This window comes from Aulonocara stuartgranti, assembly GCF_965226115.1.
Source record: "Aulonocara stuartgranti genome assembly, chromosome: 11".
Taxonomy (NCBI): Eukaryota; Metazoa; Chordata; class Actinopteri; order Cichliformes; family Cichlidae; genus Aulonocara; species Aulonocara stuartgranti.
The window spans coordinates 119,290-142,357 of record NC_138947.1 but is presented as its reverse complement, the minus strand read 5'-3'; the positions used below and the strand labels follow the sequence as shown (position 1 = coordinate 142,357).

At 43.8% G+C, this 23,068-nt stretch overlaps 3 protein-coding genes across 4 annotated transcripts in view; 2 read left to right on the top strand and 1 right to left on the bottom strand.

The window, feature by feature from the left end:
- Positions 1–4,361: 4,361 nt before the first annotated feature.
- Positions 4,362–12,452, top strand: LOC309716470 (transmembrane protein 79-like). Its single transcript, XM_082550266.1, has 5 exons — positions 4,362–4,493; positions 9,147–9,677; positions 11,402–11,596; positions 11,672–11,903; positions 11,982–12,452. The coding sequence occupies exons 2-5, from the start codon at positions 9,176–9,178 to the stop codon at positions 12,178–12,180; spliced, it is 1,128 nt and encodes a 375-aa protein (XP_082406392.1). The 5' UTR covers positions 4,362–4,493; positions 9,147–9,175; the 3' UTR covers positions 12,181–12,452.
- A 565-nt stretch (positions 12,453–13,017) lies between these two features.
- On the top strand, positions 13,018–18,052 carry LOC309718053 (uncharacterized protein). 2 transcript variants are annotated; one of them, XM_082552997.1, is made up of 4 exons: positions 13,018–13,330; positions 14,350–14,595; positions 14,794–14,885; positions 14,970–18,052. In XM_082552997.1, exons 1-3 carry the CDS (start codon positions 13,243–13,245, stop codon positions 14,847–14,849), a joined length of 390 nt encoding a protein of 129 aa, XP_082409123.1. In that variant the 5' UTR covers positions 13,018–13,242; the 3' UTR covers positions 14,850–14,885; positions 14,970–18,052. The 2 variants fall into 2 exon arrangements, with proteins under 2 accessions (XP_082409123.1, XP_082409124.1); XM_082552998.1 differs by lacking the exon at positions 14,794–14,885 and having other exon boundaries at positions 13,022–13,330.
- Positions 18,053–19,422: 1,370 nt separating this feature from the next.
- Positions 19,423–23,068, bottom strand: part of gon4lb (gon-4 like b) — a 29,164-nt gene continuing 25,518 nt past the window's right edge. Inside the window, exons 24-30 of the mRNA XM_082552362.1 lie at positions 21,430–21,573; positions 21,045–21,353; positions 20,632–20,730; positions 20,428–20,554; positions 19,995–20,346; positions 19,801–19,903; positions 19,423–19,717 (exon numbers count right to left, since the gene is read on the bottom strand). Of these exons, the coding sequence (XP_082408488.1) occupies positions 19,601–19,717; positions 19,801–19,903; positions 19,995–20,346; positions 20,428–20,554; positions 20,632–20,730; positions 21,045–21,353; positions 21,430–21,573 (1,251 nt within the window). The 3' untranslated portion in view covers positions 19,423–19,600. The remainder of the gene's footprint in view (positions 19,718–19,800; positions 19,904–19,994; positions 20,347–20,427; positions 20,555–20,631; positions 20,731–21,044; positions 21,354–21,429; positions 21,574–23,068) is intronic.

Sequence of the window (23,068 nt, the reverse complement as noted above, 5' to 3'; positions counted from 1 at the left end):
CTCAGTTTTTGCATTTGCGCTCGCTCGCAATGTGTTGCTTGCGCTCTCAACATTTCTGCCCGTGCGTGCTCAACTCTTTCTCTACACCAGGGGTGTCAAACTCAAATACACGGTGGGCCAAAATTCAAAACTGGAACAAGGTCGCGGGCTAACATTAATATTTATTGAAAAAAAAACTTCCTCCAGATATAAGAATGAATCTTTTCTTATGGACTCAAACAAGTTTTGCTGAAAAACTGAATATGGAACAAGCAAAGCTTGATACTAAACAATATATATATTAGCTGTATAATACCAGTAGGCCAGCTCTAAAAGTAATTTGGTATGTCTTCGCGGGCCAAATGTAATTAGGCTGCGGGCCAAATTTGCCCCGTGGGCCAGAGTTTGACACCTATGCTCTATACCGTTATATTCGTGCCACAAAACCAGCCAATCACAGACTTGGAGGAAAAAAATTCTGATTGGCTGCTCTGGTCTCCAATCAGCTCGAAATGACAAAATGCAATATCCCAGAATCCATTTCGTCCAAAACTCAAACGAGGCAGTGGCGGAGGAACACAGAGTGGCAGAGTTTGAAATATTACTCTTTCTGGGTCACAAAATAAACTTTTAAGATATTTTCATGCGAGAATGGTGCTGTGTAAACTTCAAATATCTGCTTGATTCATCAAGACATCACATATTTGCATAACTGCTCTGACGTTTTCGGAGATGCCTGTTACCCACCAGCTGACCGGGTGGTCACTCGGGTTAAACATAATATATAAGGCTGAAGTGACAAAAAAAATCACCGACTACACCACCAGGTATTACAGGAAAAACCATAAAGCCTTTGAACTAAAACAAACGCTGCTGTGACAGTGATGCACACTGTGTCTTGTTGGTATATATGTATGATTTGTATCACCTTCGTGTTTCCAAACCGATATCATGACCAGCAGCTTTTACAGCTGTGGCTCCAGCAAACATCAGCTGATACTAGAAAGTAATATTAAATAAATTATAACAACAGCTGATCAAGCTTGAACGTGCTGCTGTTGTTGTTTAGCGCAACATCTGCTGGTTTCCTGTTTCTGGCGCAAAGTGGGAGATAAACAAACAAGAGAGACGATCAGCTGATCATTGATCAGTTTCATGATTGAAGTAGCAACAGGAGAGAGAGGGTGAGAGGATGAGAGAAGAGGCAGCTGTGCATCAAAGACAGAATAACTCCAGCTTTGTGTCTTTTTTCATTCTAGCTAAAGTACGGGACTTATCGCGTTCCTTTTCCCTTCAATATGGATGTGTTGTAATTGGTCCAGCCCAGAGTTGATCATGACCAATTGGCTAATCCACCACCTTTCATTGTTTATACCGTTACAAAAACAAACAAACATAAAAATGAAAAATCATCATCGGCCCACCGGGCAAATGTCTGGTATGCCCAATGGCCAGTCCAGCTATGCGGTCAGCTGGTGGGTAACAGGCATCTCCGAAAACGTCAGAGCACTTATGTGATGTCTTGATAAATCGAGCAGATATTTGAAGTTCACACAGAAACATTCTCGCATGAAAATATCTTAAAAGTTTATTTTGTGACCCAGAAAGAGTAATATTTCAAACTCTGCCACTCTGTGCTCCTCCACCACTGCCTCCTTTGAATTTTGGACCAAATGCATTCTGGGATATTGCATTTCGTCATTTCGAGCTGATTGGAGACCAAAACAGCCAATCAGATTTTTTTTCCTCCAAGTCTGTGATTGGCTGGTTTTGTGGCACAAATATAACGGTGTAGAGAAAGAGTTGAGCACGCACGGGCAGAAATGTTGAGAGCGCGAGCGACACATTGCGAGCGAGCGCAAATGCAAAAACTGAGCGAGAGGGGCTGGTGTTTTGTGTGTGCCATACCTCTGGTCCTTTCACCTCAAAGAAGTGGTTTAGCTCCTCTGCAGCGCCGCTTTTCCAAATTCGTAGGCTGCATCCTCCTGAGGACCCGGCCTTTGTGGTCTACATGCTCCCCCCCCCCCCCCCCCCCAAAAAAACCCAAACAAAACCAAAACAGTTTCAAAATTTATTTATTTATTTATTAACCTTTATTTAACCAGGAAGATCCCATTGAGATTAAAAACCTCTTTTTCAAGGGAGACCTGGCCAAGATAGGCAGCAGCAGATGTCTCACAGTTACAGAAATTACTCAAACACAGGCAGCAACAACACACATGCAACAATAAGTGAAAGAATACAAATAAAATAAAAATAAAATTCAATAAAATTCAAATAAAATAAAAAGTCAGTTAAAATGACAATCAATCTAATTGAAACAGTTGCATGTTATGGACTTGGCCTCAAGGATTCGTAGTTTAGATTTAAAATCACTTAATGAAATGAATTCAGTCATTTTCCATTCCTTCTGCAGTTTGTTCCAGGCCGAGGGTGCTAAATGGACAAAAGCTCTTTTACCAAGTTCAGTTCGGGCAAATGGAACAGAAAGCAACAAGTAACCATGCGGACGAAGAGAATACCGACCAGCATGTTTCATTACAAGCAGGGAACATATATAAGAAGGCAGCAACCCAAGTATCGCCTTATATATAAAACTGTATAAATGAGAGTTCCTCCGACTTACCAAAGCAGGCCATCCTACCTGAGAGTATAACTCACAGTGGTGAGTCTGAAATTTACAGTTAGTGATGAACCTCAGACAAGCATGATACACAGAATCAACCATTCGAAGACATTGAGCAGAAGCATTCATATATAGAATATCACCATAATGCATGAAACGTGTGTTTAGCTGTGGTAACTAATTATTGTGGAAAGATCACAGAGAAACACTGATGATGTCATAAATCTCGACACACTGGGCTGCCTTTATACTGTCCCTGTGTTTACTTGGTACTGGTTCAATTCCAAAATTGCAGTATGGTAAAGTGTAACCGGTGTGATTCTGCGTTGTGTCTGATAAAAAAGGTAAAAGAAAGAAAGACCTCCAAGTAAATAATTTGCCCACTCCAGCTCCTCTCCCACAGGGGAATTGTAGAAAAAGGGCTGGCATTTATTTTTACATTAAACATAAAGTATGCATATACACGTAACATATTTGACATAAGATAAAACAAAAACAACATGAAATCTGACATACCTTAAAACACACATAATTCATATTTAGCCACCCTGATGTTTATGATTGCGATTTTAGTTCAGTTATTGTCATTATTAAGCCTGTTTTTGTAAGATGTTATAAGTGTGTAGTATGTGTGTATCATAAATGTGTTTTAGGCGCCATAAATGCTAGCATGAATATATACTCCTTGCTAGCTTGGGAGCTGTGGTGGGTTGAGCTAACCCTCTTCCCCACTGTTTGTATTTGGTCGTAGGAGCTGGAGTGGGCAAATTATTTACTTGGAGGTCTTTCTTTCTTTTACCTTTTTTTTATCAGGTGTTGGAAAGAAATGACACCCACCTCTCCCACAGGGGAATTGTAGAAAAAGGGGAGAGGCAAAAGGGGTACATAGTATTGCACCAAAGAAGAAGAAGAAAAGAATGAGGAGGGGCTCTAACTGATAATGAACACAACTACAGGCTTGGAGGTCCTAAAAGTCAGGTATAAAAGAAGCAGTTTGGGGGTTTAGAACACATTTTGTGTAATTATAACAATGTGATTTATGACCCTGTTACAAAAGCACTAATGACTGACCTGCAGCTGAAGCAGCCACACCTCTGTGTGACATCATGAACACCGGAAATTACACCTGTTTTCACCTGCCGCATCTGCAGAATGAGATTTAAATTCTTATGGCTGTTTTTAGCCTTGGTACTCTGAGGGGGCTAAACTCGCGGGAGCTCCTCATGTTTGAGTCTGCAGCAGGTGGGCTTTCTCACCGTCCTCCAATCACAGATCATTTCCACTCCTGAAACTGAAGCAGGCCGAGAAACGTCATCAAAGGTCAGACACCTGGACCTGGTTAGATCTGAGGCTCTGACCCAAACATCCAGACAGCTGATGGTGATGAAGATGTAGGCTTCACATCATCAGTGTGTTAATCCTACCGAGTGCCTCCGCAGAGGCACAGCAACCAGACCGTTTTACTCACTCACCGCTCCGACGAACACCTGCACAAACAAACATCTGCACAAATAAACAAACATCTGCACAAACATCTGCACTCTCAGTGCTGCTGCTCCTGCTCGCAGATGTTCGGAGGAGGAGTGAACATGCTCCCTGTTCTTGCTTCATGAGTAACATCACATTTTTGGCACATTTTTCGTCGCAGTATTGGACGAAAACAAATCAAAGAACATTTAACGCTGTTATTTCAACGTTTTAACGCGTGCGCGGATGTTTAATTGACACTTCTCCTTTAAGAGAGCTTTTCCTTTAACACACCTGACCACACCTGAGCTGGACTTCCGGGTCTTTCACAAAGAGAAGAAACAACAACAAGTCGGCGGAAGAGAGCCGGGACCAGGATTAAAACCAGGATTAAAACCCGGCCCAGGTCTTCAGCGAACAGGTGGGTTTTTTCTTAGTGTGAATTTCCGCTCCGTTAGCATGTAGCCTGTTAGCTCGGAGCTCAATCACAGTTTTTATCATATTTGATCACAAACGTCACGTCGCCATGTCAACTTGAGACTGCCGTCATGCAATGGGCGGGACTACCGCTACCTGCAGCTTGTGTTTTATTTGTCACAATTTCAAGTTCAAAAAACTTCAGAGCATAAAAACAGAAATTTTTAAACACTCCCGCGCGCGCACACGCACGCATATAAACAGACAGTTGCGTCATATACAAAGCTGCGTGTAAGAGTCTGTATTGATTATTGATCATCAGATCAACACGAAACTTTCACACCTTCGTTCGTCCACTCTGAGCTCTGAGGGAGCCTCAGGAATGGAATAGAGTACGCTTGGGGAGTGTGATCGTGTGTACAACGTTTCTTTATGTCTGTCTCCACGTTGGTTGAGTGTGGAGTAAGTGCATATGAGAGCATGAGGGTGGGAATGGATGTTTGTATCTGTGTGTGCCTGTATGTCTGTGTCTATATGTCAGGTTGGGTGTCAGGCGCCACCTCTCTGGGGACATCTCAGGCCCTCCAAGGTTTGGAGGCCTATCTCCCCCTACCACCACTTCCCCTGCCAGTGGCGGACCCCCTCAGACATCGGTGCGTTGGTGGTTCTTTGTGTCCGGGGATGGGCGTCCAGGTACACACCGGCTCACTCCTTGGCGGCCGCTTATCGGGGCCTGGAGCCTGGGGCTCGCTCGGGCCACTTCGGAGGTGGGGTGCCCCCGGCCTCTCGGCCTGGGGCTCGGTCACTCAGGCACGGCTGGCTGCCGGCGGAGCTCACGGGCGCGTCACTGCAACTCCCCCTGGCTTCTGCTCCGCGGCTGCTGAGTGAGCCCTCATCTGGGACTCTCCTCAGCTCTTTCTGGGACAGTGGTGCAGCTGCCCCTCTGTTGGTCTTCCTTGGTCTCTTGTGTTCTGGGGCCTCTGGATGTCTGGAGTTTTGATCTCCTCCACACCTGCTTCATGCCCTGGAGGACGGGGCTGTGGCCCCCCCACACCCTCTAGCAGATCATTACATGAAGGAACCTTTTAAAAAACAAAAAACAAGCACGTCCATGCTCACAGGTGTACACACGGGTGATCACACCCACAAACTACACCCTTTTTGGCTCCTACCTCAAAGCACACTGTGTTCTGTTGATCTTATGTGCTGCACAATAATGTTTAACATTTAGTATTTACTGTCATATTCCCATATATCATTGTGATGTTGTTTATTCTATTACTCTTGTTCTCTTCTGCTTGCTTTCTTTTTTCTTTCTCAGCAGGTGATCCAGGTGATTGATATATGCATTTTTTTTTTCTCTGCCCGTTCTGTTGGTTTTTGTCTTTTGCCCTTCTCCCCCGTCCCTCTTCTCAGCTGTTTCTCTTTCCCTCTTTCTTTCTCCCCTTCTTTCCCCCAGTCAAGTCTGTCCCGTATTCAGTAAGTGAAAATAAAATAAACAATAAAAGGTGAATCAAATGGACCATTACGGCAAGGCTGGGATGGTCAGTTTGGTAAAGTAAATCCGTTGGGCATCTTTCTTTGCCTTTAGACAACAATTCTGATGCAAAAGAGCCAAACGGGACAGGCAAAAAAAAAAAAAAAGGAAAGGAAACGACATTTTTTCGCCTGATCTGTTCCAGAGCAGGTTAGATTAACAGCATCAGTTACCATGGTGATTTACCTCAACAAGCAGTGAATCAGCTTCATAGTTACGTGAAGTTACCTGGGTTTTAGTGGCGATGTGGGCCCCCCTAAAGATCGGAGGGTTTGAGGGTCATCAGAGAGGATGAGTTTGTCTGGACCGAAGTCCTGCACTTCTAAAATAACAAGCATAAAGCAGAACAACAGGAGACTAAATCTGAGTAAGAACAACACAAAAGCACTCAGAGTTCATCCTGATATCAAAGCCAGAGAATAAAGATGAGTTTGATGTCAGGGCCTGATGTGAAGAAGACCCGATCCCCTCTGTGCTTTCATCTGGACCACAGTCATGTGCAAACTTCAGAAATCAGAGAGGGAACAAGAAACTAGAAAAGAATAGAATGGGCCTTTATTTTTCAGACTCAACGAAACGAGGTTGTTTTCCCACCGCGGAGCACCCGGGTTTACCTCCATTCTTGCCGGTCAGCTCTTTTTTGCTTCCGAGGCCTCATCGGAGGAAGCAAGCAGGCTTTTTTGTGCTGCTTTGCCGGCTTCGCAGAGAACTGGATCTTCAGGGGCTTTACTCTTGGGCTGCTGCCAGTAAAATACGCTTGAGACTTGTTGGAGCTGGTTTAATCCCCACAACCCCCTGTGTTTACCATCCGGGTTGTCACCTGAAAGCATGGAAAGCCACGGCTCATCACAATAGGAACCCTGATTTACTGTGTGGCTTACTGCACTGTGCGGGCTCTGTTCCAGGCTATTCTACAACTGTCCCGGTGGGTCTCAACATTAAAATGATGTTAATTAATGCCCGCTCAATTGCCAACAAGTCTTATATTTCAAATGACTTGTTCTGTGCAGAGACGCTTGATTTAATGTTTGTCTATGAGACCTGGCAGCGTGAGAATGAAGTCTCACATCTTTTAGAGCTATGTCCCACAGACTGTTCATTTCTCTGTGCGCCTCGGATATCTCGACGAGGAGGTGGAACAAGCTGTAATTTTTAAAAAGACATTTTCATACCAGTTGATTTCTTCGAGCTGTTACAACTCTTTCGAGATGGTTATGATAAAAATTGGAAGAGATCAGCCAATGTACGGTATCTTAATTTATCGTCCACCTGGGTCTGCTGCGTCTTTTCTGGCAGACTTGAAAGAATTTTTAACTTCCACTATTAAACTGGGCAAGGTCATCATTGTTGGAGACTTCAACATTCATGCAGAGGACTCATCAAATAGTACCACTAAGGAGTTCCTGAGCATCATGGACTCTTTTAATTTTGTTCAGCATGTATCAGGCCCTACTCACACTGCTGGGCACACTCTGGACTTGGTCTTCACTTATGGCGTTTCCCTTGACCACTTGAATTTAAATGACGTTGTCTTTAGCCACCATAAGTCAGTCTCTTTTAATGTGTTTGTCAACTCAGAGTCTCTTCCCCAAGATTTTGTTAGCTGCAGGCCCTTTATTGATGACTCTGTTATTTCTAAATTTTCTTCCCTTTTTGATTTTAAAACTTCTTTTGACGATGTTGAGCTCCTTATTAACTCTTTTAATGAACACTGTCTTGCTATTGTCAATCAGGTTGCTCCTTTCAAAGATAGGCATTGCTCTGTTAGTTCCCGCACACCCTGGTTAAATAATCAAACTCGTGGTCTTCGATGCTCCTGTCAAAAAGCAGAGCGTCTCTGGAAGTCCACTGGTCTGGTTGTCCGCTGCTCTCGCCGGCTGGAGTGACCATTGAACCCCCCGGCTTGCTATCGAGCGGGTGGGTAACAGACGTCTCTGAAAATGTCGGCACACTTTTGCAAATGTACGATGTCTTGACAAACCAAGAAGATATTTGTAATTTACACAGCTACTTTCTTGCCTGAAAATATGTTAAGTTTATTTTGCGACCCAGAAAGATTAATAAGACTAATTTTAAAACTTAGTAGCGGCCGCCATTGTTGGCAGCTGAAATTTGGCTATGAATTCTGGGATATGGTGGGATACGAAGGACACACCCGACCCATCCTTCAAATTTGGGGAAATGAAGGACACATTTGTCGGCCGCATTGGGACAGCCTTCGTCGCCTGGCTGTGACGTAGTCGGCCTTCAAATGCGGCCTCCGGAGGATGCAGCCGACGTTTTGGGACACAGCTTACGTTTGGTTGACTCTGTGGAATCCTTTAACCCTGGAGAACCCATGGGGTCAGAGCCGACCCCATGGGTTCTCCAGGGTTAAAAAGCAGTTAAAAACTTTTTTGTTTAAACAGGCCTTCTGCTAATCAACAATTTTGAATTGTTTTGAATTTGCATTGTTTATATTGTCTATTTTATTACTTAATATTTTCTTTATTTTGACCTTTGTGTACAGTGCTTTGTGACTGCCTGTCTACGAAAAGCACTTAATAACTAAACTTTACTTATTATGGGCGCTCCCCGCCAACCTGCCGGAGTTCAAATGTAAATAGTAAATACACGTTGGGAATAAATGACACACAAAAATAGGAAAGGCACACAGCGGAGAGCAAAGAAAAGACTTGGACTGAATGTGTGAGTGTCCTGAGTGATGGGGGTCACACAGGCCATGGCTCAGATGGGTGGGTGGCGTGCATTTGCTAAATCAATCATGAAACTTAGGTGAAGGTAGCATTTTTTTAATGTTTGTGATTCAGAATTTCATGTTGAGAAGAATTCTACATGCTTTATTGTGATGGCAGTGAAAGTGTCGTCTGTTGGGTTCAAACATTGCATCAGATTTCAAAATGATCTTTCACACAGTCTATATAAATGCAGGAAGCCAGGAGGTGGAGAAGGAGGCCTGCATTATGCCTTAGTGATCAACCACATCACACTTGAAGTACTCCAGTGTTTACTCCAGTGTTTCAGCACACACAGGTCGTGAGCTGTGTGTGGCACAGTTCCTTGTATCACCTGTTTACTGTTCACTTGGATTTACCTGACCCACTCTCTGTTCTCTGGCAGGTGCATTTGCTCACAAAACAGGACGCGCCATGATGGAGGACAGCGGAGGGAGGAAGACCAGAGAGGGCGAGGACGAGGAGACGGTGAGCTCAGTCGTGACCGAGACGAGCACGCTGCCGTGGTCTGCAGACAGACAGACGGGTGGACGGACAGGTAAAGCTGACAGGATGAGCGTGAGGTCAGGTGTGTTTCTTCCCGAGGCGTCGAGCTGCACAGAGAGCGAAAGAGAACTGAAGGCAGAGGTGGAGAGGAGGTGCGGCAGAGCGGGTTTAGACGAAGGAGCGGAGCTACGTGAGGATAAAACCAGGGTACACCTGTTGGAGGAGGAGCCCCGAGAGAACCTCCTGCCAGAGAAAGCTGCTCAGGTGTTCAGGCCTGCAGTGACTGCCCTCCACTCCCCCTCCTCACTCAGAGAGTCTGGGCCGCTCCGGGAAATGGAGTCCGAGAAGAGTCCCTTTCTGGGTCCCCGAGGAGTTCCCGAGAACTACAATCAACATTATTACCTGCACGAGGAACTGCGCTCCAATAAACGTAAGTACTAACTCAGAGACTATGTCAGAAAATCACATCACCTTGCATCAGGAGGAAATGGTCAGGGGGTCGGGCACACCTGAACAGAACCACCTGAACCACCTTAAAATCTGTAGATTCTAGACGACGCTCAACTAAAACGACTGGAATGACTCGGATACTTATACATATTAGTGAAACCAGTCCCTGACAATCACAAAAATGCAAATGTTGAGGTTTTTTTGGGGTTTTTTAAAAGTAAAGTAAATTTTTATTTATATAGCACCAAGATAAAATCACAAAGTGCTTCACAGAAGCAGAAATGGACATGAAACCTCAAACAAACAAAATCAACCAAAAACAAGTTTAAACAGTCAAATTTAACACCAAGGTTACTAATGGAGGGTTTAATATAAGAAGCAAGAGGGCCTAGATTTTTAACCACCGGGGGAACAAATTTCTCAGGAGCAAAAACAATGACTTCAGTTTTACCAGCATTTAGTTAGTTGATAATTAGTTGATAATTATCAGCCAGCCGATCTCTAATGGAATCTAAGCAGGACTGCAAGATTTGGAGCTTAGAAACATCAGGTGGCCTAAAAGAGATATATAGCTGAACATCATTAGCATAACAATGATATGAAATATCAGAAAAAGAGCTACAAAGAGCCCCACAGGAGGATCAGAAAAAAAAGTTTTTAAAAATCAGAGGCTGAGGAAGAACTCCCCATTAAACAGGAAGTTGGCTAATGCGTGCTCTGGCATTATCTGCCACCATGGAAGCTGTGGAGAATTGCTTATGCCATCACTCATTTAACCAATCACGTCAGGTTTTGGGACCTTTGGACAGGACAGCCATGCTAGTGCGTCCAAATCATATGACCATTTAAGATGACGTACCAGCAAGATGCAGTCTCACTGAGTCTCCGTTTGTGTTGACAGACCAAGTAAAGCTAGAGTTATGATAAATCATTCTCATTGTGCTTTTTCCTGAATACTGTCGTCAGGTGTAGCGTACAGAGCAGTGGTAAAACTGGATGTTCTAAGGAATGCACTTTCAAGCAAAAACGAACAAACACACCCTTTCCTATTGGTGGAAAAATGCACCACATCAACCAATCAAGAAATGATATGGCAACACGTGCCATTTGTTTGCTTACAAAGAGGGGGAAAGTGGGAATGATTTTGATGTTTAGCATGTTTGAAGTGTGTCTACGGTGTTTGGCTTTTGTTCTTTTTTTGCGTGTCACAGCAGCGAGGTGACGGCTGAATGTCACTGACTGAAATCTCCATGTGGAAAACAGAAGTGATACACCTGAGGTTTTAGGCCTGTGATGAGCTCCTCTGCCTTTTGCTGGACAGAACTAGTTTTTGGAACAACACAAATAATTTGTGTGACATCTGATTGCTTTGTGCAAAAAAACGGCAGAGACTGTTAACAGTTGCACAGAACTTTTATTTTTTCATCACAAGTTCTGAAAATGATTTGTTGAACATGTTTCCTGCTCTGATTTTCTTTTAAGGTTAGTTGTGTCACTACAGTATGTCAAAATGAAAACATGACTGTAAATTCAGACACGTGAAGTTGTGCGTAAAAGACTGATGCCAAACATGGTGAGGGAGTCGAAAACAGCAGGTTCTACCCTGGACTCCAGGGGGTTTAATTACCTGCCCCTGTTTATACACCTGTGCACCTCTGACTGCTGACTCTGCCTCCATTAACTCATTTTTCTCATCTGTGTCAGGAGGGCAGTGCTGTCTCAGTACGGATGTCCTGAAGATGGGCGTGTCTCTGATGGCCTCGGCGTTCTTCTTCCCTTTACTCGTCTGGGGTGGTTTTGTGTTTCTGCCATTTGACGCCCCGCTGCTGGATGGTGCCCCCCTCCGGCTCGTCTACACGCTGCGCTGCTCTGTGTTCGCTGCCACCCCCATCGTCCTTGGTGAGTCACATACCACCGAAAAAGAGATGCAGAATCTCACCTGTCTCACCTGTGTGCGTCTCACCTGTTCTTTAGGTTGGCTTGTTCTGGGCATCTCACGGCTAAGGTCAGGTGTGCTTCGTCCTCTGTTTGATGATGAGATAAAGGAGGCGGAGCTACAGGAAGTCACTGTCCACCAGCGCTTCATCTCTGACTCTGCCTCGCTGTTCCTGATTTACTTCCTGCAGCTGGTCGTTATGGCGATGTACCTTAGCCAGGAGCAGCTGAAGCTTGTGCCGCTCCTGACCATCCTCTTTGCTTTTGGAAGGTGAGGATCCATCCACGATGTGATCAGTCGATAACGACATCGATTGATGAATCTAATGGCGCTTCCGTGTCTACACAGGTTGGCTTACTGGGTCGCTGCGGCATTTGGCAGCAGCATTCGTGGATTTGGTTTTGGCATCTCCTTCCTGCCAAGTATCATCATGATGGGAGCAAACTTCTACTTCATCTTCACGATGGATGCGGCGAGTTCCATTTTCAGTGTTCCCCATGACGAGGCACCGCCTCAACCAGCAGGCCGACAACGGTTTTGGGGATAAGACACAAGCAGTGATTGATGATTGTCATTATCGATTGAAAAGTAAAATCTGTCTTTATTTTGAGGTTTAAATGCTTTAAAATGACCAGGCGTAGCCCTGCCCAGCTGGTGTGCGCGGCTCTTGTTTTTTCCTTTATTAAACTGCTTCCTGTTCTCTGCAGCTTCCTGTTGATCTTTTTTTTCTGTTTTATTTTCTACAATTGTTTTTATGATCAATAAATTAAAGAAAAGAGACTGTAATTTACAAATTTTCACAATAAAAGTTGGAAACTATCACATCGTTTCCTGTCTGCAGTGTTTCAGAATAATGTTGGTACAACAAACCTTTTTTTTTTTTTTCAAAGGACATGACAAAATATGTGATTTAGGGAATAAAATAAGAAACTGATTATTATTTATGTTACAATTAGATATTTAGATTTTAATTTATATTTATTTACAAAGGTGTTTTTTTTTTTTGCACACTGCAGCCTGTCAGTGTTGATGATTAATCATCTGCTGCTGTGAAGCTGATTTTTCTAGTTAAACTGGTCAAACTGTCATATGAAATCTGAGCACAGGAAGTACTCACACCCTGACTTCACAATAAAAGGATAATGTTTTTCATTTTGGATAAATAAGAATCTTAAAAATATCGTGAAGTATCAAGAGTCGATAATTTTTGTCCCTCTTTATCAGTATTTATAATTTGATAAGCAGAAATGACACAGGAGGATAAAGGGTTGAAATGTTTGTTGCTCTGAGGCATCGGAAACAGTATGCGTCATTATATATAAACACAGTTTCCGGTGACACAAACTAATGAGATCAATCGCAGTGATCAATAATCACGAGATCATTTACGGTTGACAGGAAGCAATTTTCTGTCTTCGCCATTCTGTCTACAGGGAAGCTTTTATTTTGAAGGCTCAGGTGTGTGAGGCTTTTGCAGGTAGACTGCTTTTTTTTTTATTGTCACGGACTGAAGGAACTTCCGAGAGCAGCACTGCCATTTGTTCCTGCAAGATCGGCTCATTTACACCACATCCTGCCACTGAAAACGCCAAACAGAGAAGTTTTCTTCATGGAGTCCGTACCTGTGAGGAGGCGGTCCTGCCTGCTGCGCTTCAGAGAGCGCTGTCCGTTCAGGAAGCTCTGCAGACGCACGTACGGTCAGTAATCTCTGTTTAAATAAAGCTCAGTGAAACTGCTTTTGTAATCAGCTTTCAATAAACTTTAACAATAGGTGTGTTTTAACGTCATTAACGTGTTTAACCCTGATGAGGTCATCAGAGGCTGCAGGGCTACTCTGGGGGAGAGGCAGGGCTCACCTGGACAGGTGAGAAGTGTGATATACTTCACCTGAGTAGAAACGCCATAACAGGTCTAAATTAAAGCTGCTGACCTTCAAAACAGATTCGAACTTGATCAAAATAACTGTGTACACCTGCGTGACAACCACTGTCTTAGCTTTCAGTTCTGGTTTTAACTCCAGTTCTTCTTCTGGTCTATTTTCTTAGGTCCAGCCACAGTTGTGGTTCGGTTACAGTCCACTGTCAGAGGCCATCATTTGTAACCTTCACTAAAGCAGTTTCTGTGCTGTGATGAGCTCTGAAACCTGACTGAAACTCTTCAAATAAGCCATTCCTCTGCAGATGATCTGTTAGCTGTTTGACAACTACTGGCAATGGCAATGTAGCTTGCCATTGCCAGTGTGTGAATGGGTGAATGACTGAATGTAGTGTAAAGCGCTTTGGGGTCCTTAGGGACTGAGTAAAGTGCTATACAAATGCAGGCCATTTACCTTTTTACTCTTTCAAGAAAGTTTGATATAAAGGAAGGTTGGAGATTGGCCTATAATTAGCTAAGACTGCTGGGTCTAGAGATGCTTTTTAAGTAAAGGTTTAACTACAGCCAGCTTGAAGGCCCTGTGGTACATAGCCGATTATTAGAGACAGGTTGATCATATTTAAGATTGAAGCATTAATTAATGACAGGACTTCTTTGAGCAGTCTAAAAAGAGTTGTTACAAAGGGCATAAAGCACCTCGAGGTGACTCTTGTTGCGATTTGGCTGAATTGAACTGATTCCATTTCTATTTCCAGTCGTGATTTTGGTCAGAACAGAGAAAGAAATCAGTCTGTCCCAGAGGTTGCTGACTCTTTATCGCCTCCTGTTTCCTGTGGAACAGACATATCAGCAGCAGATTCGTCTCCTATTGATCTACCTTGGAATGATGTCAGATTTTCCTCCACCAAGCAGCCAATGCTTCAGATGTTCCCACATTTGGCCAGGTGTCAGAGTTTCTCTCCTCCTGACCAATCAGACGCAGACACTCACATGGAGGAAGATTTGTGTGCCGCAGAGAACCATCAGAACCACCAGAGTCACCAGAACCAGCAGCAGGACGCAGAGGGCAAAGCAGACAACCATATGGGTGAGGACTGCCTGTGCTTTTAGTTTGAGCCTGCAGAAGCTGAACTGAGGAGTTCAAAACCAGATTTTTAGACCTTTGAAAGGAATCGGTTAGTTTCTGTCTTTTTCTCTTTATTATTTATATTTATGATTTCCTTGGAGACACATGCTAAGCTAAAGGAGCCCAGTTAGCTCATTTAGTGGATTAATTTTTTTCCAGTGACGCATGAATTTTACCCAGACCTCACTGATGTTAACATCACAAATGGACCATAACGTACACTGACTGAGTGGGAAGCCGTGACCGCAGAGGTAACTGCTTCACCCAGGAGCTCAAAGGCTTGCCACTAGTTGAAATCTCTCTGATTTTTGTTTTGTTGCTTCTTCCTGTTTCAGAGCTCGATGATGACGTAGACCCAGAAACCGGAGAGAGAGCACAGGGTTGACCCCACCCCCTTTCTGTCAGGAACTGCTGCACCGCCCACATCACCTACACCTGGGGGAAGAAAGAAGCCTGTTGCACGATCATGACCTAAAACACTGTCAGAATTCTAAAAATGTTTAAAGAGAATCTAGTTTAAAAATGGATTTAGACCAGTAACAGATATATTAGATGACAATAACAGGTAAAGTAACATTTCTATGAAGAAATATGTGAACCTCTTATGATGATTAATAAAGGTAAAATCAGAGTCAGGTGTTTTCAGTTGAGCTGTTTATATTCAATTCAATTCAGTTTTATTTATATAGCGCCAAATCACAACAGCAATAGCCTCAAGGCGCTTTAAGGTGCTTTATATTGTACAGTATTTAAAGAACTATCTATCTGAGTCTGATTTCCACAACATGTTGTGACTCATGACCAGATGAGAAGTGAGGATTTCAGAAAGAGACTTGTTGGTGGTCATTGGGCTGTAAGGGTTCCCAGAAGCTTCCCTACTTTTATATTTTTCATTTGTTGCATCAATCAGCATGCACTTTGTCACTCAGAGAGTAAAAGTCCTGAATTAGCAGCTAAGAACCAAAAACAGGTTCCAAGAACTTTGGCAGTTTGTACTTCCTGCAGCATGGAGTGACCACAGCTACGAAAATGTTCCCACAGTCCAAAAGCATCTATGGTGGGGTCATGGTTTGGGACTGCTTCAGTGCATACAGACCAGAACAGCTCACCATCACTGATGGAATGATGGATTTTGACTGAGAAGCAGGACATCTGCCTGTGGATTGAATCGTGCAGCAGAGACAACAACCCTCAGCTCACAAGGAGAACATTGAAGAAACGTTCACGTGAGGAGATGTGAAGCTCAGAGTCCTTGAGGCTATTGGCCACAGCAGAACCTGGAAGCAAAGGTTCAAATACTTGATATGATACTGGACCAGTCGCCTCAAGATGCTTTGTATTGTAAGTTAGACCATACAATAATTTAACATTGATAACCCCAACAAGCATATGACCCCCTATGAGCAAACACTTTGACGACAGTGGGAAAGAAAAACTCCCTTTTAACAGGAAGAAACCTCCGGCAGGATCAGGGAGGGGCGGGGCCATTGATTGGTTGGGGTGCGAGAAGGAAGACAGGATAAAGACATGCTGTGGAAGAGAGACAGAGATTAATAACAGATATGATTCAATGTAGAGAGGTCTGTTAACACATAGTGAGTGAGAAAGGTGACTGGAAAGGAAAAACTCAATGCATCATGGGAATCCCCCGGCAGCCTACGTCTATTGCAGCATAACTAAGGGAGGATTCAGGGTCACCTGGTCCAGCCCTAACTATATGCTTTAGCAAAAAGGAAAGTTTGAAGCCTAATCTTGAAAGTAGAGATAGTGTCTGTCTCCTGAATCCAAACTGGAAGCTGGTTCCACAGAAGAGGGGCCTGAAAACTGAAGGCTCTGCCTCCCATTCTACTTTTAAATACTCTAGGAACAACAAGTAGGCCTGCAGAGCGAGAGCGAAGTGCTCTAATGGGGTGATATGGTACTTTACGGTCATTAGGGAGCGTTCACCCCATGATCAGAAGGTTGAGGGTTCAAATCCACCGAAGGCTACCTGCGGTATCCCTGAGCAAGGTACCGTTCCTACACATTGCTTCCTGGGTGCTGGATTGGCTGCACACTGCTTCACTGAGTGAATCGGTTAAATGCAGAGAGTAATTTCCCTACAGGGAAAATCCAGTTTTGAGATCCTTCCCAGACACCTTAACGCCCACTCACATCTAGGTTTCACAATGAGGTCACCCGAAACCCTGGCTGATTGTGACCCACACCCGTTTTCACACCTTGGGTTGTGTGATTAGGTAGAGGTTTATTAGGGGGTCCATTGTCCCTCTTGGCAGATTACTCCCACAGGGCTTAAATCTGGGACTCTCCACTACTTGACCCTTAGAACTGAAAAAGCTTGTTGGATGAGAGGTGAAATGTCTTAAAGCAACTTAAAGAAGTCCAGACGCTTTTCTTTCCAAGCTCCTTAGACTACGATAACCTGGATGACTGAGAACCTTCACAGACATACAGGGGAAAGTATACCAAAAAAAAAGATAAGATGGGGCCTGATTGAATCAGTTATGATTAGTATCATCAGTAAATAAAGTAGCAGGTCTGACTGGATTCTCTTTAAATGCTTTTAGGGCTTGTTTAGGTTTAGGAAGGTTTAGGTCGTACTACAGAAAGAGAGGAAAATGTTAAAGGCTTTAATCTTTTTACTGCAACAGAAACACCTCCATTAATCGTTTGTCTGTTTTACAAAGAACCTGAAACCTGAATCAGGTTTTGTTTTGTGTACAAGAAGTGTCACTCATCTGCTGCAGGTAAAGCCGCACTCAGACATCAGTATAAAAGGTTCTGCTGTCCCTGTGACAGAGTATTGGCACCAGGGCATGGCATTCAAAAGGAAAGCTTTTGTGTAAGAAGCACATGAATGCAGTCCAGGCAAGAAACTTGCAACATGTCAGAGGACGATGTGACCTTTGACCTGCTGACAATAAATTTTTTCCCACAAAGTTCTGACTTTCCCATAAAAAATTTCCCGTAAGAAGTTCTGACTTTCCCATCCCATAACATCTTTCCTCAGAATGTGACCGAGCTTTTGATTTTTCTAAGATTATTTAACTTCCAGTTTGAAAACATGAAGTTCCCGGTGGCTGATTTCTGGTCAATAAAATGATCGATTTATCTGATTTTAACATTTTGTGAGGTGATAAAATAAAAAGGTGATTTCTGTGGTGCAGATTTAATAATTTCCTTAGGGATCAGCATACTTTTTTAGTATGCTGATCCCTAAGGAAATCTTACTTTTTTAGTATGCTGATTCTGCTTGATGAATCCCAACTCGTTTAAACTTTTGTCCTTAGGTCTGATTCTAATGTACGGTCATCTTATTGATTACTGAACTATTGATGACAATGTGATGGCTCTATAAAACTGAATGTTTGGCGTTTTTCCTCTGCTTTTGTGTGAACAATAAAGCTATTCAATACCGGGTATTTTGTGTTGTATCCCATCCATCCATTTTCTTCCACTTTTCCAGGTCGCAGGTCGTTGGTCGGGCAAACAGCCTAAGGAGATAAATCAAGGGTTAGGGTTAAGCTCCTTTTTGCTCAACATCACCAACAAAGCCAGATTAGGCAGCAAAGTAACCAGACTAATATTAACATTAGTGTAACTGGTCCAGATGTTTGAGTGTAAAAGTGATATGCACCGGAGTTTCGTATCCTCCACGCAGCATTCCCAGCCTGTGTCCATATTTCAGATTGTTCTGTTTGTGGATTGTTAGATTTGTATTGTTGATTGTCATTTATGCTTAGAAATATTTACTTATATATGCTTAGAGTTTTGTAATTAGTTGTAGATTGGTAGAGGTTTTGATCCTTGATAGCCTGCAAACTTTGTGTGTATTAGACAGAACTTTGGGAGCATGAGAGGTCATACCGTGTCTTATTGTTTTATGGTAGGATTAACGTAGCTACGTCTGTTCTAGTCTAAGTGCTCTTTGTTTAGATGAACTGCAGGACTTCCTCACCGTGTTATCTAGGATGAACCATCTAGGGTGAGGGGGAGGCTACCCTCTTCCTGACCAAGGATGTTTGACCCTTTGATCAGCAACACACACACACACACACACACACACACAGGCAAGGTACTCTTTGTTTGTATGTAGACGTCGTATGTTAATGAACCTATGCATATTCATGTAACCTCAATAAAAGGACAGTGTTACGGGAGGACGGACGAGAGCGACTGGGGTCAAGCGAAGGAACGGCGTTTGTCTGGTTCTCTCCCGTGCACGAGTAACATGAAGAACTTTGCCTATTTGTGTCTTGCTTAGCAGTGTAATTATATTGTCTTAACGTTCCAGCGAATAGGTTTATGCTACAAACCTATCATGGATAAGTTGGTATCATTAATTATTGATTAAGTCTTAATCTCTCTGTAACGTTAACGTCAATCAGTGTGCATCACAAAGTACAGCTTTAAAAGCCATCTGGTCCTTCAAGTTATTGTGTCCCCACAAACATTTTTTTTCTGTTTCTGTTGTTTTGTAGCATGTTTATATCTGCTGGTGTTTTCTTAGATCACACCTACAGGTGTTAATGTTTACATGTTCACTTATCCTTATTAGGATAATCAGGATAAGAGAATGAACGTGGACTCTGCTGTTCTAAGTTGAACAGCAGAGTGCAGCTCACACCTGTACTTCCTGATGAAAGGCTCAGCGGCTTTATTCAGAGGAGTTTGGGATCAATCACACTAACTCCGGTGTAACATCTTCCACTTAGTTTGGCACTTTTGCAGTAAAATATTTTCTACAATAATCCGTTTGATGTGTCAGCAACACCAGAGAACATGAAATCATGGAAAACTTCTTTATTGACTTAAAAAACAAAAAGACAACATAATATTAAATCTTCTGAACGTTAATATTTACAGATTTTTTATGGACAGTAAACACATCAGTGTTTGCTTTCTTTTATTTTTAATAAAAGACGCGTTGCTTTTTCATTGGATAAGATCTTCTGACTGGTTAATATCAGTCTTCCGTTTCATTGGCTGCTTCTGTCTCAATGGGTGGGGCTTCATCCTCTGAGCTGGTCTGACGTGCTGCTGTCCGAAACAAATGCATCAAATCCCGAAACCTGCGGGACACCTGAAGACACGACAAGAAGTTAATAAAGTGAGCAGTTGACAAACCGACCAATCATGCTGGAAGAACACTGAACAGCCAATCACCTCGCTGGGAGTCTTGTTGCCGAGCAGGCTGGAAATGGCCTGAAATGTGTTCTGATTGGCTCCTTCTTGCTGACATGTCTTCAAGATGACCCGGTCTGCTTCTCTGAAAAATAAACAAACAGTCAGGCCTTCCATAGGTGCCTCCTAACTCCTTTCCCTAATCACCTTTCCTTCGTCGAGGTGAAAGAAAGTACCTTGTCCACAGGATCACTTTCTCCCCGCTCGCAGTCAGAGAAATGTTTTTGGCACAGACAGGGAGGTCAGGAGGAAGAGGAGCTAACCGAGGAGGAGTGCAGAAGGCTGCAGACGTGGAGGAAGCTGTAGTGGAGGGCGAAGCTACAGAGGAGGAAGTAGAGATCGTGGAGGTGCAGGTAGAGGTGATGGAGAGGGTCACAGGTGGCGGTTGCAGTGTCTCCTCTCTCCTGCTCCTCTTTGCTGCTGGGCTCTGTTCCTTTTTCCTCTCCTCCTCTTCTTCCTCGCCCTCCTCTTCCTCCTCTTTTGTATCAGCCAGTGGAAACGAGCCTTCCCATGATGCATCACACCGATCTGTCAACACAAACAATAAAGTTATTTAAAGCAAACACGCACCTGTCTGCTAAAGGACCAACAGAGGATCGTGTGACATACCTGGCAGGGGACTGTCGTCGCCCCCCTTCAGGTCCAGGTCTTTGTTAGCTGGTTCATCATGGGTAGCACTTATCTGAGAGTAGAGTGGGTCCAGACTCTTCATGGCCCTGGACACGCCCCCTGAGGTCTAAAGGAGAGATGAACAGGTAATTCAGGTGTAATTCTTTCTACGCGTTTCACCCCTGGTGAAACATACAGACATACCTTATTGCCATGGCAGCGGGTGCATCCTTTCCTCTTGTGTTTCTGGATCTTTGAATCACGACAAGGGCAGACCCAGTCTTTATCGGACCAATCACAGCCCTGCAAAGAATAGTGTAAATCTGTCCAATCACAGGGTTGAAAACAGTAACAATGTAAATCTGACCAATCACAGGGCTGAAAACACAGCTGCTCATTGTGACAGGACGTCAGCAGAAATAAGCAAACAATCCTGGATCCCGACTTCCAAAAGATCTGGAGTCATAACGGATCCAGATTTCCAAAAAAACAGACGTGGAATCTGACTTTGGAACGCTGTGGATTGTGTTTTTCTACAAACGACCTGGAGTACAGCTCTCCCCTAAAAGATTGATAAAAAGGAGCAGAGACAGGAAATAATCTGTCCCCCTTCAGACCTTGTAGTTTCTGTGAGAGTCCATCTTCCTTCTCTGACGCCGGTTTGTCATTGGTTGGATCTTATGTCCCTCCTCTTCCTCTTCTAGTTCTGGCAACGTCACCTCCTCAAACCCGCCACTGGCCCCGCCTCCTGAATTTTGGCTGACGCCCTCTCCACCTTCCAACCCGCCGCCTCCATCTTCTGGCCAATGGGTTTCTTCAAACTGTCCAGGATGCGCTGGAGGTGGGCGGAGCTCGTCAAAAAACACCCAGAATTCAGCTTGTAAATGGGTGTGGCCTTTGAGCAGCATAGACATCTGAGCTTTGAGCTGAAAACATGAAACAGCTGAGATTAGCACAGGTTAGTTCCACCTGTCTGGTTAATCTGGTTCAAAGACCTCGTACCTCGTGGACGCTGGTGGGACTGAGGTCCTGGCCTATCTGCAGAGCTTTGATGATCTTCTGGTAATGCGACGGATTGTCTCCAAAGCTGATCTCCAGCTGTCGAAGGAAACGGCGGCTGCGCTCAAACGCCTGCTGCTCGTCGAACTGCAGAAGCATGAAGAGTGAAAACACCGTTAAATTCTTGTGACCTGCGAATGGACGGAGGCATGACGTGAACTCGTTGTTACTGAGCTAAAAAGCTGCAGTGATACGGATACTTGCACGGAGCACATGAAATGAGGCACGGGGACGTTTGTTTATTCAAACTGCGCCGCTCGAGTTCTGCAGCACACCGCTGACATGCAGTTTTTTTTACTTCCTGTTTAAGAATCCATAGTGCTTTGTTCTGATGCTGGAACGCCATCTGTAACTGCACGATGGCAGACTGAGTGCGTGCACTCATGCCCCAGCTCGCCCGAACAGATGGGCGCAGTCCAAACATGCTCGAGCATGGCGGCCTGTACAGAGGAAGCAGTTGCGTCAGCCTCTACAGACATTCACTGTCCTGCTGGCAGCTACGGCAACTCTTAAGGTGGAATGCTTCGCTGTATGAGCTAAATCAATCGGCGCACCTTAAAAAAAGAAAACGATTGATGATTCTTGTCTAAGGAGCTTGGAAAGAAAAGCGTCTGGACTTCTTTAAGTTGCTTGAAGACATTTCACCTCTCATCCGAGAAGCTTCTTCAGTTCTAAGAGTCAAATGTGGAGAGTCCCAGATTTAAGCCCTGTGATCAATGATACTCTAAAGAAACTCTGCCCTTTGTGAACATGGAGATAAAAGGAGCGTCATCCTTCAGCTGTTCTCTCCTCTCATTAGGAAACTCTTCAGCCTCCTAACAGGTTCTCACATGAGGGGCTCTGTGATTGGCTGAGGCTGACTTTAACTTTAGTCGGAGCTTTAGGGATTAGAGATTTGTAAAAACACCAGTGTTGGGTAAGTTACTTTAAAATAGTAACTTAGTTACATTACTAGTTACTTCTCTCAAAAGTAACTCAGTTACTTCAAGTTACTCGTTACTTTCAAAGTAACTAGTTACTAGGGAAAGTAACTTTGATTTTACTCAGAATTTTCTTGTTAATGTGTTGCTTCCATAACTTTGCCAGTCTTCTAGCTTGCGTACTTGCCACAAGTGCACTGTGCCACCTACCAATAGAAAGGGAAAGATAATGTGCATATTTCCACGAGAGAAATCCCACGCCTGGACCGTCATTGACTACTGCCATGATTCTAGCCTACGTCACAGCGTCATGTGCGCCTTTTACATCCAACACAAAAACTGCAGTCGTGGTGCTTTCGATTGTACTCAGAACTCAGAAATTCTGCCTTCTGAATTGGAAGATGTAGGTTAGGGCTGCTCAATTAATCGAATTTTAATCACGATTACGATCTGGGCTTTCAACGATCATTAAAAATGACTGAGCCGATTATTAGCACCTCCCTCGTACTTTACTCTCGCGCTGCTCCGTGTGGTAAATCGAGTGCACCGCTCTCCATTTCGAACACGCGTCACAACAATTAAGAGGACCAGAGGGAAGCTCGGAAAGCTAAGCAGAAGTTATTTGGAGAGGAGAGTGACTGCTGTTGGTTGAAAAGAGAGGT